The following is an 18,451-nucleotide window of genomic DNA, read 5'->3' on the forward strand; positions in this document are numbered from 1 at the left end:
TAATTTTCAGTGAAATCAATTAAAAAATGTAAATAAGTTCAAAATCATTCACAAAATACTGTAGCTAGAAAAGCAGCCTGTTTCTCCAGAGATGGGGTATATCTCACTGGATCCACTGAACTAATTGGAATCAAAAAGATCCAAGTCAGACTCTGGTTTCACCATTTATCTTTGCTTTCTCATCTGTTAAATGGGGATCATAAGAGCGCATTGGTAAACAGGGCTCACAGTACCTTCTTTGTTGAGAAAATTAAGTTAATAATGCACAGGAAGGGCTCTGCCTATTATTCCTCGTGGAGTAGGTGCTCCATCAGTGTTAGTTATTATGACAATCGTTATAGCTGTTACGACTATTATTACTAATAACAATAAGGACAGCAACCAACAGACTATTAAAGAGAATCTTTCAGGCTGGCAAGATAACATTAGAGTGATTTGCTTCAAGGAAATCAACTCTTACCAGCTTTATAGATTCAAATATTTCAATGCAGCAGTCTTCAGAGAGCTGAACTTCAAAACTAAGTGCCACAAAGTAAGCAAACAATGGTTATACGTAGGACACCTGTGGGCTGTACATCCAGCGGAAAATAAAGCCAGGCTGCCCCTCATCTGAGCAGCAGGGTTTATCTTTTGAAAGGAGCCTGCTGAACTTTCCCCTCCCAGGGAGGGGGGACACAGTCAAAGAAGAAGGGACAAAGGAGATTTGCCAGAAGAGGCAGATGGTGGCTGCTACGGCCGTACCTGTGAACTTAAAACTAACATTTAGCTTTCAGTGACTTTGGAAAGGAGAAGGATTTTAAGCAAAATTGTCAGACAGTGTAATTCATTAAAAAATTAATACGCGTAATACCCTAAGAGGCAGACCATAAAGTAAATTCACCTGAAAACTCAAGTAAGAGAATGTACAGCTCGCCGGAATTTGGTATATATCCCATTATATTAAGAGCAAAAGGGAGACAACGTGTTGGACTGAAAATAAAGCAAAGTCTTTCAATAAAACACAAACTTTAAATTTCCCATTTAACAATAATATTAATACCCCATTTAGATAAAAACTGGTGTGAGTTGTACTCTGTTGTACCCAGGGGTAAAAATAGCATCCTGGCTGTAAATTAGCTCCTATTCCTACTTTCTACTCTTTGAATATATCGTCCTGCCATGGTATAAAACTTTGATATCTTCAATCTCGAAGACATATGGCTGGCATCCAAATCATAAATTTAGGGAGAAGTCCTAAAATCACATTTTCTTCTATTCATAATTTCTTACTAATTTTTAGGACACGGTATTTAAATTTCACTCTTAAAATCAGGCAAATATTTTGCATAGCTGTGCAAAATCCAGGAAACCATGAAGTCAATTCTCTTGACAATATAACACTTTATGTACGGCCTAAATAATTTTCTATCTCGAAAAAGAGAAAAGGCCTTAAAGTTAATTGAATATAATCTTAAGTGAATGACTATATTGTTACTGAAGAAAAGTGCTATAGCCTTTTTCCCCTTAAAATTTTCCTTAACAGGAAAACTTAAAAGCTTGCCAACATATTCTACCTGGGGCCTAGGTAACAATCAATCCTAACAGCAAGGAAAATTTTAAAATTTTAGTTTAGTTTAATTGGGGTGCTCACAGGTGACTCTAAATTCATTTGTGTTGGTTTGTAGGTGGGGCATACAGCTGTGCACATGTCAGCTCGATGATGTGAAAACTGCCATCTAGAAAAATGGTGCCCTACCCTGGTTGTCAGTTCTTCCATTTCACCCCTCCTTTCCGCTGAGATTGGATCCTAATGTCAACTGTCCCTTCATTTTCAGCAGGATGGCCTCTCAACCGAGAGTATTCTGCACTTACCGTCAAGGCGCAGGTAAAGGAAGTTCCGAAAAGCAAAGTAATCCTCCATGATGGTCATGAGAGACGTCATCTGGCAGAAAAGCAGCACGCGGTGATTAGTAGCTCTCAATTTGGGCAGAATACGATCAAGTAGCTCAAACTTTCCTGAGGCCCGATACAGCTCGGCCCTGAACCCAAAAATGCAAAACAAGAAGACAGTATTATTGCTGTCTTCCCCAAGGATCCAGTGCGGCTTTGCTTTTCATACGGGATCTTGCACATGGTAAACATTCAGTAAGTAACTGTGGGAAGAATGAACGAACACCAACTCCAAAGGAAAGTATACTCAGACAAAACCAATAAAAAGTGCACTGTATATGTCAGGTATCTGACACATTCTAGAAAGAAAAGGCAGAGATTTCATGTTCCTAATACTTTCACTGTTTCACTCAACCTTCCCTCTTTCACTTCACAGAGCTCTCTCACACACACACACTTATGTGTCATATTTCTTTAAGTCCCTCCTTAAGTATAGAAAATTATTAATTTAGGGCACTTAAGATACATGTAAATATTTATCAAACACCTACTATGTACCAAGCACGATGCTACGCATGTGTATAATGATAGCAAAAATAGAGGCCCTGCTTTCAAAATGGATAATGATAGTAATTACAAACTGTTGTAAGTACTATAATGAAAAATAGCAAGGTACAGTGGGAGAACTCGTAGCAACATGTGATATCCTCTTTAGATTACAGCAGAGCAAACTTTGGCCCTGGCCTGCTGCCTGTTTTGTAAATATTTATTGGAGCACAACCATGATCACTCATCTGTTTTGTTTTTTTTTTTGGAGAGAGTCTCACACATTGTCACCCTTGGTAGAGTGCCCTGGCATCACAGCTCACAGCAACCTCAAACTCTTGGGCTCAAGAGATCCTCTTGCCTCGGCCTCCCGAGTAGCTGGGACTACAGGTGCCCACCACAATGCCTGGCTATTTTTAGAGACAGAGTCTCACTCTGGCTCAGGCTGGTCTCGAACCTGTGAGCTCAAGCAATCCACCTGCTTTGGTCTTCCAGAGTGCTAGGATTATAGGCGTGAGTCAACGCACCCAGCCCTCATCTCTGTCTGGCTGCTTTCATGGTACAGTTGAGCAGGCATGGCAAAGACTATATGACACACAAAGCTGAAAATGTTTACAATCTGGCCCTTTACAGAAAAAAACCACTGGTTTAGAGTGTCAGAGATGACCTCCTTAAAGGATACCTTTTAGCTAAACCCTGAAATAATAAGTAAAAAGATGTCCAGGTGAAAAATGGGAGGGGTGGAGGGGAGGAGAAACAGATTCCAGGGAGAGGAAAGAGCATGTGAAAAGGTCCTAAGGAGGACAGGAATCTGGAGAGACTGAGAAATTGAAACTAAATAATAGAGAGTATAGCTTAAACAGAAGTGAAGAGAGAATACTGGAGACAAACACAAAGAGGTGAAGGGTGGGCCTGGCAAACAGGAACTATGGGGCTCTATTAATTACACTGAAGGGTTTATTTTCAACATAGCAGAAAGCCATTGATGGCTTTAAGACCTGGTGAACCTTTTTACCACATCACCAATGGCCACTGTATAAGAATGGACGGAAGAGGGGCAAGAGTCCTGGCTTGCTACAGCAGACGAAAATGTGACGGGTGCGTGAGATGGACAGGGCGCTGTGATACAGAGAAAGGCAGAAGCAGGGCCTTTGTCTTCCACAATTAATTCTTTGTTATTCATTTTTTTTTTTTTTTAAGACAGAGTCTACCTTTCTTGTCCCCAGTAGAGTGCCGTAGTGTCATAGCTCACAGCAACCTCAAACCCTTGGGCTCAAGCAGTCCTCTTGCCTCATCCTCCCAAGTAGCTGGGACTACAGGTACCCGCCACAACACCTGGTGGCTATTTTTTAGAGACAGGGTCTCTCTCTTGCTCAGGTTGGTCTCGAACTTGTGAGGTCAAGTGATCCACCTGCCTGGGCTTCCCAGAGTGCTAGGATTACAGAAGTGAGCCACCATGCCCAGCCAAATATGTTATTTCTAATAGATATATTTTCAAAATGTATCTTCCTGATGACTATCCCTGCTCTGAGAACTACCCCGTGTGGCCATGTTTTCACCATGCAACCCTCGCCAAGCTGATGGGAGCAGGAATGACCACAGGACCAAGAGGAAAGAGAGGCAGGGAGAGCCTGGTGGCCTAGCTTCTGGATGGCTTCTTAGCCCAGTGATACTATCTGTCCTTGAGATCCAAGAATGAAACCAATATCCTAATGATAAACATTCTCTGGTGCAAAATAAGTAAAACATAGACTTTCTGCTAATGCGTGGCATTACTCTTTTCAATATCCATCACTAATGAAAAATGTTTCATATATAATCACACATTAACAATTTACTATAAAATTATACACATTTATAGTAGATGAGCCATTTCTTACTATGCACATTAACGCTATATATCAATGTACAAGTTAATAACACAAATGTTCTTCAAGCCCAAGCAATACTTTTAGTTAGAAGTAACAACCCTTTGGAACTTCAACAACATTTTTTAGAACACGAGGATACTATTAAGTCGATTAATGAGATCTATGACCCATGAATAGCCACTTGCTCAAGGCAAATAGTAATTTATGCAGTAAAGTAAAAGAAAAAGCTGGTATCATTTTAGTTAACAACTTCTATACTTCTGCTGAGGAGCAAGGAGGGCAGAGAAGGCTGAAAGTGTGTATTTGCGGGATTGGAAACACTGTAAAGACACGTTGTTTATATAGGATCAGTAATGCTATTTTTTGTAAGAACAAAAAACATTTTAAAATTTACCCATTGATGACTCCATTTGAATAGCCCAGGTGTTCAGCAAAGGATTCCTTTAATAGAGAAAGAAAAAAATGATTTAAAAAATACACTTACTAACTTAATGATTACTCTTTTAGTGAGGTCATCCTATCTATTTCTGGAGTATAGTTTAAACAAACAAAATAGTTAATGAATAAGCAAATACTCATTACAGGGTGACTCAGCAACTCAGTTCAGACTTTTGTTCCAACAGAAATGTGTCCTGAGAGCTTCTTTAAGTCTCTGGACTTTTACTCAGAGGACGTGTTAGTTCACTCCTCGGACAAAGTCTGGGCACCCACTGGCCCAGGGCTGAGTCTGTAGTTGTTTCTGGGCATCCACCCTCAGGGAGTATCCACCCTCAAGGAGTATTTACTCTCAAGAAGCATGCACCCTCAAGGAGTATCCACCCTCAGGGAGTACTCACCCTTAAGGAGTATCCATCCTTAGGGAGTACTCACCCTCAAGGAGTATCCACCCTCAGGGAGTATTACCTCTCAAGGAGTATTTACCCCCAGGGAGTATCCACCCTCAGGGAGTATCCCCCCTCAGGGAGTATCCACCTTCAGGGAGTATCCACCCTCAGGGAGTATCCACCCTCAAGGAATATAGACCCTCAAGGAGTTCAGAGTCTAGACCAGAGAAAGAGCTCCATACAAGCAAAGCAGGATTAATATACAAACATATGTATGGCAGAAACATTTACCAATAAAAATAATGCAGTTATATACTTTATAATTCTTAGTTTGGTGAAATTCTAACATCCCTTTTATGCTGTTTTCTCTGCTATAAGTAAGGCACTAAAGGTATACCACTCCTCAGATGTCCAGATTCTACATTTAGAATACAAAACTTAATCACACAATTCCCTCCTTACTGACATAGAGGAAGTAATAGATTAATGTTCTCCATGTGATTTCATCATTCTGGAACTGAGACCATACAGGTGGTTGGAGAACAAGTCACATCTTCAAGTCAATCACCAGCTGCCTCCCTTTTCTGCTTTCCAACCTCCCCTGATCCCTGCAGCTTTTCCTCCAAGGGGACTGGCTCTTTCCTTTTGGGCTTGGTCTAACTCTCAAATATGGTCATTGTTTATGGCAGGCTCCAGACCCTGCAGCAAAATTAATACTGATAAACTAAGACAAAAACCCCTACTCCAACCCCTAGAACAATCCTATGCTCATTAAATTCCATCCCTCTCTGCAAGCAGGGTTGTAAAAACCAAAGATGGTGAAGTGTCAAGGGATGGTGATAAGATTAGTTATTTTAACTGACTGTATTTTAAAAATACAGTTTTCATTTCAGTTTGAAGATTCCCAGGGAGGCAGTGAGATCAATTCTGAGACACAGCTTCTGGTATGATTTAAGATGAACAAAGGTGTGTGGGAAACAAAACCCAACAAAGGCTAATGTCACACCATCTCTGATCCATAAATGTCATGAGATTCTCCGATAACTATGGATTTCTCGTTTCCTGGAATAGAACACTCCTGAAAGACTTTTGTTGTTGTTGAAACGAAATTGCTAAAGTCTGCCTTTCTATTGATGGCTACTTAAAGTGAAATTATGCAGATATCAGAAGGCTGGTCCTTCAACTTATCTTTCACAGTTCCCGCTCCACCCTTCCCTGTACCTCTGACCCAGTGTGGAAGGCAGAAGGCATCATCTCCCTTCCAGGCTCAGCAGGTTTCCAAGGGGAATTTTTTTATGGTAGCCAAAATGAGGTGAGACTGACACTTAACCTCCATGTTTCTAACTCCCCAAAGCCCTCTACAGCGCAGAGTAAATGTCTTAACAGAGTAAACGTCTTAACATTTCTTTCAGGAAAAAGGGGACAGACGGTGGGTGATAGGTGAGTCTGACACCACCCCAGCCATTTCATCATTAGATCTTTTTTTCCTGGCCTGTCCCAACCCAACAAACACCCACTACTAATTCACTGATACCTTACATCCATTTAACTCAACTTCAGTATCTAAGATGGTTAACACCATTGTTTAAAAGTTGATCCTCCCACCAGTCTTATAATCTGTTACTACCCCCGATTACAAACCAAGCAAATCACAGCTTGCATGTTCTGAGTGACTGACCCTGGTCACAGTTAAAGTGGCCTGTGATAGGAACTCATCGTTGCCTATTTGATTCTCCTTCAGCTAACGTCAAATAACTGTGGTTTTTTGGTGAGTTTTCTTTGAAGTTGTCATTGTACTTAGATCTCTAGATATTCTCCCCTACATCTATGAAAATTCTCCTGGGTGAAGGGCTCAACTATAACTTGGACTTTACCTAATAAATATAAACAATGTAACCTAATTGTATATATCCTTATGCTAATCAAAAAAAAAAAAAACACCCTATGTCTATGGATACTCTTCCCTATGGACTTGAGGGCAAAAGTGTCATTTTTCTAAATTCCTCAGCAAAGTTAGGACAGGACTCTAGTATAAAGGGAAAGCATGTGTAATCAAAACTTTGACCCAGCAAGTGCAATTGCCAAATAAAAATGAGGGAAAAAAAGGACTATTTGAGGTCAAGAATATTTCAACTCAGTTTTTACACTGTGATGAAGTTTTAATTTTCCAGAAATTTCTATTTACATTTTTAAATAAATTGGTGCAGGCACTGGAGCCCTGCGGTGACTTTCCCCATGTGTCCTGATCATTCTGCACTGGAAAGCAGGGACTGCACTAGCAAATAATTGCCACCAGGACCATTTATCTTTACAGCAATGTTAAAAAATGGAGACCGCTATTGTGGCTTCTTTTCATTTCTTCTCAAGTCAATTGCTCCTACTGGGGTGAAACACTGTCAATTTAGGAAACTTATTCACATGCCGTGAACAAGGCACAAAATGTCTTCTTTCCTAAAAGGAGCTTTTTGGAGACCCAAGCATCAGGATAAAAGCACAGATCTATGTCATCACGACAGAAACAAGAAAGGAAAAATACAAATCAAAGTAACAGAGTCAAGCCAGCGCCTTTTACAAAGAAAATATTTAAAGAACATCTTTGTCTTTAACAAGTAGAGGTACATTATTTTAATATTTTTCACAGCCTCCTTCTGAGGAAGCTCGATGTATTTATGATTATCTTCAATCTCAGAGCTCCTACTGTAACAAGGTGATTCCCAGTACTTACCCAACCCTACATAATAAGCCGTTGCTTACACCCTTTTCTCACTACTTTAAACTCTCAGTTATAAAATTCCAGATGTTCATGTGCTTGGTGCCAGCGAGAATGCATAACCAGAAAATTCGTGTTTGTTAATTCTCCTTGTCGCACTATCAGATCAGGCTGTTTCGGTTTCCACAGACATGTTTTAAAGCTCTTTTGGTTTTTGTTTTCTGGGTTTCCTAAGTGGCATTAGTGGAACTGGCACAATCAGGACCAAAATGCACAACTGAGACTTGCCTCGATGTGCTGAAACATGTACGGGTGATTGCAGATTTTTCTCAGCTGCATGATAGTGTTCATAAGTGTCTTAGCGCCTCCTTTTCCCTGAGAACGAGAAGAAAAAGAGAACAAATTACTAATTTATCAGGTATTTCCAATGTTTAAAAACTGGGCCCCTTAAAGAAAGGGCAAAGTGCCATAGGTCTTCTCAGTAACACTTATTGGTTCAAAGCTCCTGTTTACATACAGAAATTTCTGGGTTAGATATTACCCTACAAAAAGGGTGAACCTTTGAGTAGCATGCCCAGATGATGGCTTTGTGAAATGACTGTCTACTTCCAGGATTCTGCAAGACAGAAGTGCAGAACAGATGCCCAGGGAATAGAACTAGATTTTAAAACCTTCTCAAATGCCATCCTAAGCTTAGGCAGAATATATTTCCTGCAGAATTGACATGAGCAGAACTCTAACTATTTTGGTCACATGAACATACTTTTTTCTTCCAGTCCCAATGCAGTTAAGAGCTTCAGAGATTTCCTTTGGCAGTTACAGTAGCTTCAAAAGAAGCCTAGTGATTTACTTTAACAAATCAACACCAGCGGGGACAAGTCCTGGGAACAGTCAGTGTTACCGCCATGAGAAGACATATCCTGACACCTTGGGTTCCATCACCTTCCGCAATGTACCTTCTTGTCTTTCTCAGAGCCATCTGTGAGGAGGATCCCCTTGGCTTGCATATGGCGATACAGAATCTTCTGCAGAGCTGACATGTCACACTTGATCACATATTCCACCTGGGGAAAAGAGAACAGAACGTAGGTACGAGCAGGGGAAAGCTGCTGCCTTGCCTGTTCTAAGCACACTGCTAAGATACTGCTCCTGGTGTGACTCCCAGAAGCACGAAGATATCTCTGTTCCCCTTTCTTGGATACATGGAGTCAGGGATTGGATGTAGGCGACAGAGGGGATCAGGGCTATCATTAATACAGGTACAATGAGGATGGTGGGACCTTCAAAAGGTTACATGTAATTGAAGCTAGAGTCATGTTCCCTAAAATTTCTTGACTTGGTTTCATATTTGAAAGAATGGCTTAAGCACTGTTTAAATTAAAATAACGTTCAATATAGGGTATTTTTAGTACTTCCTCTGCTTCCCAACTATACAATTTCATAGGAACAGAATAGTTTTAGGAAAAGCAGAGACTGGCCAATATCCTATGATTTTCCTTGTAAAATGTTTTTTAAATGGTCACCTGTGGCCATCCCCAATACGAGTCGTAAAATGAGATTTATAATAGCCCTAAGGTGACTGTCATTAACCTTGGCTCAACAGGATATAACCTAGTGAGGACAACAGGTGGAGCAGAGAAATTAATCCCAATTGGACACAATTTCATGACCATCCAAAAAAGAATAGGGCCTCCTGTACCTCTAGTGGAAATACCATTAAAAACCAATTTAAAACAGTTAAAGGGAATTCACGTGCCCCTGGTTTATCACACACCTGCAATACTTTATCATACAACTAATGCATAAAATATGCCTTGATTATTTCCCATTATTGTCTTTCCTTATCAAAAAATATCCCCAAGAATACAAATGTGCCATTTTCATAATAAATGTCAGATTAATGCCTAAAAATACGCAGAATGTGATTAAAAGTAAATCAGCAAGCTAACTAATGTTTAATAAACTGATTAAGAATGATCTGGTTCTTTTTAGCTCGGAAGGCCAGGGACAAGAGGTCACAGGTGAAAAAAAGTTGAGTATTCATTGAATTGTTGTTCTATAAGGAACCTGTCAGGCCAGACGGAAGCACAATTAATAGTGTTTTGCCACTCGTTTTGACACACCCAATCAGATTACAGAAAAGCTTACTCTTCTGCAGAAAAGTTAAAGAGGACCAGTAACTCCCCCAAAACATGCCTTAGTTTTTAATGCCTTTCTTGGCTGAGAAGAAAAAACAAAATCACCCCGTTTAATAGTAAATATGCTTTGTGTTTTAAACATCTGATCATGTTATATGTTTGAAGTATTTCTCCTTTTTTGCTTTGAAAATTTTTTTCAACTTGGTAAAAGGTCTGTGAAGCTAGTGAATGATGCCCCATGAATATATCAATGTACACAGCTATGATTTAATAAAAAAATAAAAAAGAAAATTTTTTTCATATTTTCCAGCTTTACTGAGGTGCAATTAATAAATAAAAATTGTATATATACAAGGTATACAATGTGATGCTTTCGTATACACATACATTGCAAAATGATTACCACTATCTACTTTTTTCAAGAACTGTTAACTCCCAATGAAATTTGATCACAGTCAAGAAAAATATTAGCTTTAGATTTTAACGAGAATAACGATAAAGACTCCGTCAAAGACTAATATTAATTACTGAGCTCTTTCTGTGCACCAGGCCCTATGAGAAATGCTTATTGTGCCTTCTCTCCTTTAACTCCCACCAGAGCTCTGTTGGGACAGTTACGTTTAGTCTCCTCATTTTATAGATAAGGAATCTGAGCATCAGAGAGCATTAGCTACTGGGCCAAAATGATACAGCTATTTGATGGCGCAGTTAGGATTTGAAAGAGAATCCACTCTTTTAGACTCCATGCTAAGGATGAGCAAGGAGACTTTCAGGCTTTCTGCCTTTGCCTGATGTTCACCTGAACCTGACCTCCCTTGCCGGCTTATTCAAACCTCCCTGAATATGGAAGAGATGGCTGAAGGTTGTTTCAAGTGCATGGGAGGAAGGTAGATCCAGAATTAGGGACAAAAATCCTCATCACCTTTTCCATCCATCAGTCAGCCACTGTTAAGGGCTGGAGGTGAGGAGTCTGGAAAGCCAGAGTCATGCATGACACTGTGGGACAGGGACGCCAACCACCCTCAAAAAGGCAGCGGAGAGGCAAGATTCCCTCGAGGACCTAACAGCTGCTCTTAGAAGGTGAAGTCTCCTTCTTTGCACAATGAGGGGATAATAGAAGCTGGTTTGATACACATGATCACAATCACTGTTACAAGCTTCACAACGCTATTTTATATTTGTTTCTAGAAGCTTCCCAAACAACTCCAAGTTATTTAGTTTGTTTTGTACTCTTCTCCAAGTCTTTTTTTTTTCCTAGAGACAGAGTCTCACTTTGTTGCCCTCGGCAGAGTGATGTGTCGTTACAACTCACAGCAACCTCCACCTCCTGGGCTTAGGTGATTCTCTTGCCTCAGCCTCCCAAGCAGCTGGGATTACAGGCGCCCGCCACAATGCCCAGCTATTTTTTTGTTGTTGCAGTTTGGCTGGCGCCGGGCCTGAGCCAGATTTGAACCCGCCACCCTGGGTATATGGGGCAGGCACCCTACTCACTGAGCCACAGGCACCACCCACATGTTCTTAGTCTTAGGGCTCTTTTCTAAACCCTACCCTATTTTAAGGGCTCTTTTTAAGATCTTCCCCAATTACCCTCTCAGCAAAGCCAAATTCCCTTTCATTTCCCTCAAAGAATTTGGTCAGTAAGCTTTTTGATGGCATCCCCCCATTCATAAAGACATGCTAAAGTATATTTCCCAATATCTGTTTACATATTTATTTATAAATTATGATATGCATGTACTAAAATTATGTCAAGCTATGCGTTACCTTTAGGGCATGGGTCAGTGTTAAAGGCGGTTGATTTACATCCATATTTCAGGGTGCCGATTTGATGATATCTAGTATTTTTGGTCAATCCCAGCCCAATTACCCTATGATGCAGTTGATAAAAACCCACACCAGGAATGGGAAAAGAGGCAGGATGGCCTTTTTCTCATTCTTCACCTAGGCTTACATTATTCATCTTGCTTTCAACCTATACTTTTTTGCAGAATCCTTTTAAGCCCTTCTGGGGGTCCAGGGTGTTAGTTTAGCTAACATCAGATCATACTAATTCCCCTTATCTGGGTACAGGGAAACCCACAATGCTTCACAGTAGGCCACAAGTAAATGAAGCAGGCAGCAGAGGATGAAGGGACTGTCAGATGGCCCAGGGGCAGGGAGGCCGCCTAATAGTCTATGGTAGGCACATGACTGATTTTCTAACATACACATACATACCACCAAGTATCTATATATTAAATATCAATAAAGCTTAAAGTTTTATTTTTAAGAGAAAAATAAATACATATGGTTGTTCAAACATCTTTCTGTATCCCAACAGATTACTAGAGGGCACCCTCCCCACCCCCCACACCTGCCCCAAAATACTTAAATCCCTGGGTCATTCATTCTGATGGGGTGGATGATGTTGCTGTTCATTGCCACACCATCATTCAGTGTGACTAGACCTTCTCTTCATGGCCAAGTCTGTTGACTTCTCACATCATGCCTCCTGTTCTTGGTGCAGCCCCTGCACCTCCCACCCAGCCGAGTACAGAGCGAAGCACAGAGAAGGCAACTGATAACTGCATATGGAGAGAAGGGATGTAGACCGCCTAACAGTGAGGAGGGGAGGGGAGTTTCTATAATGATCGTGCCAACTTTAACTCTGTTGGGTCTGAGTTCAGTCCCCACTAAAATGTGATGGTACCTGTTTTACAGCAGGAATGGAAAAGCACCGGAAAATATACTGGTGTTGTAGCAAATGAAATTTGTGATTTCTTTTTTTTTTTGAGATAAGAGTCTCACTGTCACCCTGGGTAGAGTGCTATGGTGTCACAGCTCACAGCAACCTCAAACTCTTGGGCTCAAGCGATTCTCTTGCCTCAGCCTCCCAAGTAGCTGGGACTACAGGCACCTAACACAATGCCCGGCTATTTTTGTTGTTGTTGCAATTGTCATTGTTGTTTAGCTGGTCGGGGCTGGGTTCGAACCCACCAGCTTCAGTGTATGTGGCTGGCACCGTAACCACTGTTCTATGAGAGCTGAGCCACAAATTTGTAATTTCTTGAGGGGAATGATTCTCCCAATAAGGTAAGCTTGTGTGAGCCACTGGAGCCATTTTTGTTCAAATTACACGTAAAACTGAGGTGTAAGCCTCATGTGCGTGACAATCAGCTCTTATGTAAGCTAATGGTTTAATTGGTCCCTACAAGTACACAAATAAGGGGATTGTATTAGCCTAGAGTCTCTTCTCAAATAACCTTTAGAACTATGTGAGCTTTATTCAGAGTTTCTGCCTGAATACTATTCTTAATTTCTATCTTTTCTTCCCAAAGAATGTATTATTGGAACAACAAACCTAGATTATTATGTGTGATATTTTACCACACTGTGAACTGAGATTTTTAAACAATATTATTCAATTTACCAAAGTCCCAGTTTCTGGAACCTATGGCATGAGAAAGGAACAAAGTAATAATTAACTATACTGAATATTCCAAACTTTTATGTAATGAACATATAAACTACCCATCTAAACAAAGCTTTTTGTTGTTGTTGTTTTACACAAATCATATAAAAATCAAGATCGATTTTAGGTAGGTCAAGCTCTAGTTAACCTCAGACATAATATTCACATTTTAGCATAGTCAGACATCAATATATACACAGTCAATTATAAGTATAGTTGGTTCTTGATGACACGAATTAACAAAATAGTCAGTACAAGCAGCCTTAAACAGGAGCTAAATTGAAAAATCAATTTTCATTTAGCTTAAGTTGTTTTTGTATAATCCCTTTTCTATTTGACATTCTTCCTTGAGTATAAGAAACAGATTTTGTGCCAGCAGCTGGGGATGTGGTGGCAGTGGGGGGTGCAACTTATTGCCTTGCTCATTAGGAGTCTCATTATATTAGACAAATATAAAAAGTAACTAGTTTTCCTAGGTCGTAGAGCTGCATTTATCAAATTTGTGGCCTATTTGTAACTTCTTTGGTTTGACCTGAGAAAGAACATGAAAAGTTGCTTGACAACATTAGACATTAGACAAACGCAAATTAAAGTTATAAAGTACCCCTACACACCTCCTGAAATGGCTGAAAATGCTGGAAAACTGACAATATGAAGTACTGATGAAAATATGGAGGCACTGGAATGCTCATATATTGCTGACCAAGTAGTTCAGACAGTTGAGAAAAAATATGTAAGTTTCTTATAAAGTTATGTATGCACTGACCATATCACCAAGTAATCATACTGGTAGGTATTTACTCAAGTGAAATGAAAATGTCTGTTTACACAAAAACCTGTACTTAAGTATTTATAGCAGCTCTACCCATAATCATCAAAAACTGGAGACAACCCAAATGTTCCTCAGCTAAATGGATAAACAAACTGTGTATACCATATAATAGAATATTATTCTGAAATAAAAATGAACCAACTATTAATACATGGAATGACTTGGATGAATCTGTAAACACATTATGCTGATTCAAAGAAACCAGATGCAAAAGGTTACATATTGTCTGATTCTACTCATATGAGATTCTGGAAAATGTAAAGCTCTAGGATGCAGAACAGATAACTGGTTGCATGAGGCTAAGAGTACAGGGAGGATTTAACTAAAAAGGGATAGCACCAGAGAATTATTTTTGGAGGGCTGTGTGACGGAATTGTTTTGTATTTTTAGCTGTGGGCATGGTTAACATAACTCTATGCAACTGTCAAAACTCAAGCTATATACCAAAATGAGTAAATGAAAAACTACTTTCCTAACTGGTTCTTTTTTTTATAAAAACATGTGAGAATTACTGCTTTGGACCAGGCCTGGTGGCTCACACCTGTAATCCTAGCACTCTGGGAGGCCAAGGTGGATGGATTGCTTGAACTCAGGAGATTGAGACCAGCCTGAGCAAGGATAAAACACCATCTGGTGGGGGAGAAGAGGAGATGAAGGAATTACTGCTTTGGAAATACTTAGCTATTTCCTGCTATTAGCCATAAGTCTTTCTTGGAATTTTTATACAGGCTGAGTAAGACATATTAATATGTTGTTTGTGAGTATGAATAGGTGGTGGCAAAAGAAACCTCCTGATCTCCCAGGATGACACTTAAATTTCCAAGTCTCCCCATGTAATAAAAATCCTAACAAGGCAATAAAAAGTAGACAATGAACACAGGCCAAACATCAACAGCACATACACACATAGACCCCTTGAAAGTTTTATGGGGATAATCAGTATAACCTGGGTTATTGTCCCCTCAACAAATCCCCAACAATAAAAAAATAAAAATGGAAAAAAAAAAAAGAATTTTTAAGAAAAAAAAAAAAAAGAAAGTTTTATGGGGATAAAGATGTGGGAGGGCTACAGAAAGTACAGCAAAGACAAGAGAACATCGAGAAAGAACCTGAAGTGAATGGGAAAATGAAACTCCCGTTAGCAACAGCAACATGAGCAGAAAATAAGGGACATGATAAAGGCAGCTGTCACTAGTTGGGTCACCACATGCCTGGCACAGTAGTATAAGCTCTAGGTTCATTTAACCCTCACAACAATTCTATGAGGCAGATATTATTTATTTTCCAGTTCACTAATGAGAACACTAACACCCATTTGGGTTAAGTGACTTGCCTGAGTTCACATAGTAAGAGACAAGAAAGTGATGGGGACGCAAGCCCACTCTGATGGGCAGAGCCCATGATTTCTACCTTACCAAGTTTCTTCCAACAAAGGTAACAAGGTAACCTATAAAGGTATCCATAAGTAATACCATATATGACGTATTTAATATGTTTATATTTAATATTCTGAGAATTAATGAGTACAGGTATAATTTAGGCAGAAGGCATACTCTTGACAATCTGAGGGTAAATATATTTTTAAAAAATGTTTATCATCTTTCAACAGTATTCAAGAAGCTCTTTTTCAGAAAGAACCATAGAGTGACTATTTCCAAAACAGAGGCTACCTTTATGATATAATTGATTACCTCGTAATCCTTATTCTGCAAAAAATTTGGATTTTTTTCTACAATGGATTTTCTTAGGACACATTTTCAACGTACATGTTTTTAAAAATCTACATTAGCCAGTCCTAGAAATAAATAAGTAAGATTACTAAGTTTTATGGGATGAATAATGAAAGGACTGCAGTTAGTAACCTTTTATTTTATACTTCTTTTAAGACAAATTGAAATCTTTTACTATTCTATCTCTATAACTTGCAGGATCACAGGAACAGTAATCCAGAAAGTAGCTGAAGGCAGCTACATGACCACTACACACGTACCCATTTACCACTTATCTGTTCAGTACTAAACTCCTTCTTGAACAGAAAGGGCCTTACCCAGAAGCCAAGACCACAGGAAGGCAAAGGGAGTATCAACAACATTCAGTACCCAAGATGCATTTAACAACAAAATAAAATACTTAAACATTCCTACTTTCACTTGGCTAAGCATGGTATAAAAATAATTTTTCATTTTTAAATTTTTATGACTGTTAATGAGTACAGAATTAGGGAATAAAATTCTCCCTTAGCAAAGTGATCAACTTTGTACACCATCTTGCCAACTCCCACTTAAGTATGAACAGGATGAACCAATCTGTCCAAAAATAGAGTTGTTACCCAGAAAAACCACAATCGTGCAAAAAATAAGACATTTCAGAATCGGCCCATTTAAAGAAAAAACTCAAATGCCTTGAATCAAAATATCTCATGCAATGAATAGAATACAATGCGAAACTATCTTTAAAAGAATGAAACCTAGGACTCAAAAGTGCAAGATTCTAAAAGGCAATCAGAAATATTAAACAAATATACAACTCCAACCCAAAAACACAGAGCCAAGGCCTTAAGTACTGAAAATTCTATTTCTACAAAGCAATCTGAAAAACATTCAAGTGTTCATAGGAACCTAATTTTTACGGTTGCAGGACAAAAAACATGCCCCAGAATAATGAGATGATTGTTTGTAATTTGCAGGACCTCTATTTTTTACTTAGTCAGATGGTGACATCATAAACATCAAATATTGAATAAACTTCTGAGAAACCTGGCAAATGTATCCTAGGCCCTTCAATAATGATACAAGTTCCAAAGTCAAACCCTTGCTTATAAGCAGAATACTTTTGTGGTGCCTACAGAAGTTAATGCAATCAGTAACTTAAAAAAAAAAAAAATCTAAAATTAAAATGTAATGAGATTCAAGGAATTTGATAAGTTTATAAATCTGCCCCAAAGAATTTGGAAACAAGACTGAGTATGCTGCAATCCCCCTTCTCTCTCTAGCCCTATCAAACACAAAAGCCCTTTAGGATATTTTCATGATACTTGGGACTAAAATACAAATCTACTGGTTTAGAAACATAATTTCAGGGGCAGGTACTTCATCTTATCTGCAAGGCAGAAAAAACACAACTTTTAAATTTGCAACATACTTTTTCTGGAAGCTGCGATTCAACTTCTTTCTTCAGTCTTCTCAGTAAAAATGGTCTCAACACCTTATGTAGACGCCTAATGATCAATATAGTTTCTTCTTCATTTAAGTCCACCTACAAGGGAAACATATGTGAATCCTTTTTTAACAAAAGGATGTTTTGTGCAATAAAGCTTTGTGTCACACTTATTTTGTGATTTCAATTTTATAGATATTAAAGCCAAGTTTATGCCTCTTACATATATCTCCAAATTATCTTCCCATCTGCCTCCCAAGTGGTAGACAATAAAAGGGCCTGTAAATGGGTGTCTATGCCTTAAAGCTGAGTTCTGTGGAAAGGGGCCCAGAAGCCACACGTTTTAGATCAGTAGTGTTAACAGCTCAGAATTTTATGAGGTAAGTGTGACAATAAAGGCTGATTGAGGGTTGAGATAGAATGAGACAAAGGGGTAATGGGCTAATGTGTTCCTAGTTAAAGTTAGAGCCTTGACTTAGGCCCTTCACTTGTAGAGACATTCAGAGAGAACAGGGACTTGAACTAAAAAAGAGGAAGGATAAGAGTAGAGCCAACTTACACCAGTGGGTCTCTAAGTCTGTACCTTATCTACTTTCCTTTTCTTGGCCCTGACCTGTTCAAGTGTATTCCTATTTATGATATCTGAGCCTGGCAGTTCTGGCTACAGGGAGGCTGTGGTGGGAGGATCACCTCAAAATAAAAACAAATAGAACAAAACGAACAACCCAACAAACCTGTAGGGCCAGAGTTGATGGACGCTGCCTTCTACAAATGGGCAAGCAAATGACTTAACTGCTAACAAATGGCGAATGTGCCTATGAGAACCTCGGAATTAAAGGAGCAAGCCCATCAAATGTAAATTTTCCCAAAGCATTCTCAGTGGCCTCTCGTTCCTATAGTTAAGGAACTACTAATCACAATAACATGTGCCCCTTTCTTTTCTCACAATGGCCCATACCTTCCTTTCATAAATGTTCTCTAAAAGAAGATAGTTGAAAGAATATATGAAATTCAAAAATGACAACTTCAGGAGTTCAGGAGGAGTATTTATGTA

General features: G+C 39.2%; 1 protein-coding gene across 6 annotated transcripts in view; it reads right to left on the reverse strand.

Moving 5' to 3' along the window:
• Window positions 1–18,451, reverse strand: part of SMARCA2 (SWI/SNF related, matrix associated, actin dependent regulator of chromatin, subfamily a, member 2) — a 172,606-nt gene that overhangs the window by 80,313 nt on the left and 73,842 nt on the right. For all 6 annotated transcript variants that reach the window (XM_053574053.1, XM_053574068.1, XM_053574060.1 and 3 more), the window contains exons 19-23: window positions 17,383–17,496; window positions 8,777–8,884; window positions 8,109–8,195; window positions 4,681–4,727; window positions 1,852–2,018 (exon numbers count right to left, since the gene is read on the reverse strand). In XM_053574053.1, the coding sequence (XP_053430028.1) occupies window positions 1,852–2,018; window positions 4,681–4,727; window positions 8,109–8,195; window positions 8,777–8,884; window positions 17,383–17,496 (523 nt within the window). The remainder of the gene's footprint in view (window positions 1–1,851; window positions 2,019–4,680; window positions 4,728–8,108; window positions 8,196–8,776; window positions 8,885–17,382; window positions 17,497–18,451) is intronic.

Source organism: Nycticebus coucang, chromosome 2 (genome assembly GCF_027406575.1).
Source record: "Nycticebus coucang isolate mNycCou1 chromosome 2, mNycCou1.pri, whole genome shotgun sequence".
Taxonomy (NCBI): domain Eukaryota; kingdom Metazoa; phylum Chordata; class Mammalia; order Primates; family Lorisidae; genus Nycticebus; species Nycticebus coucang.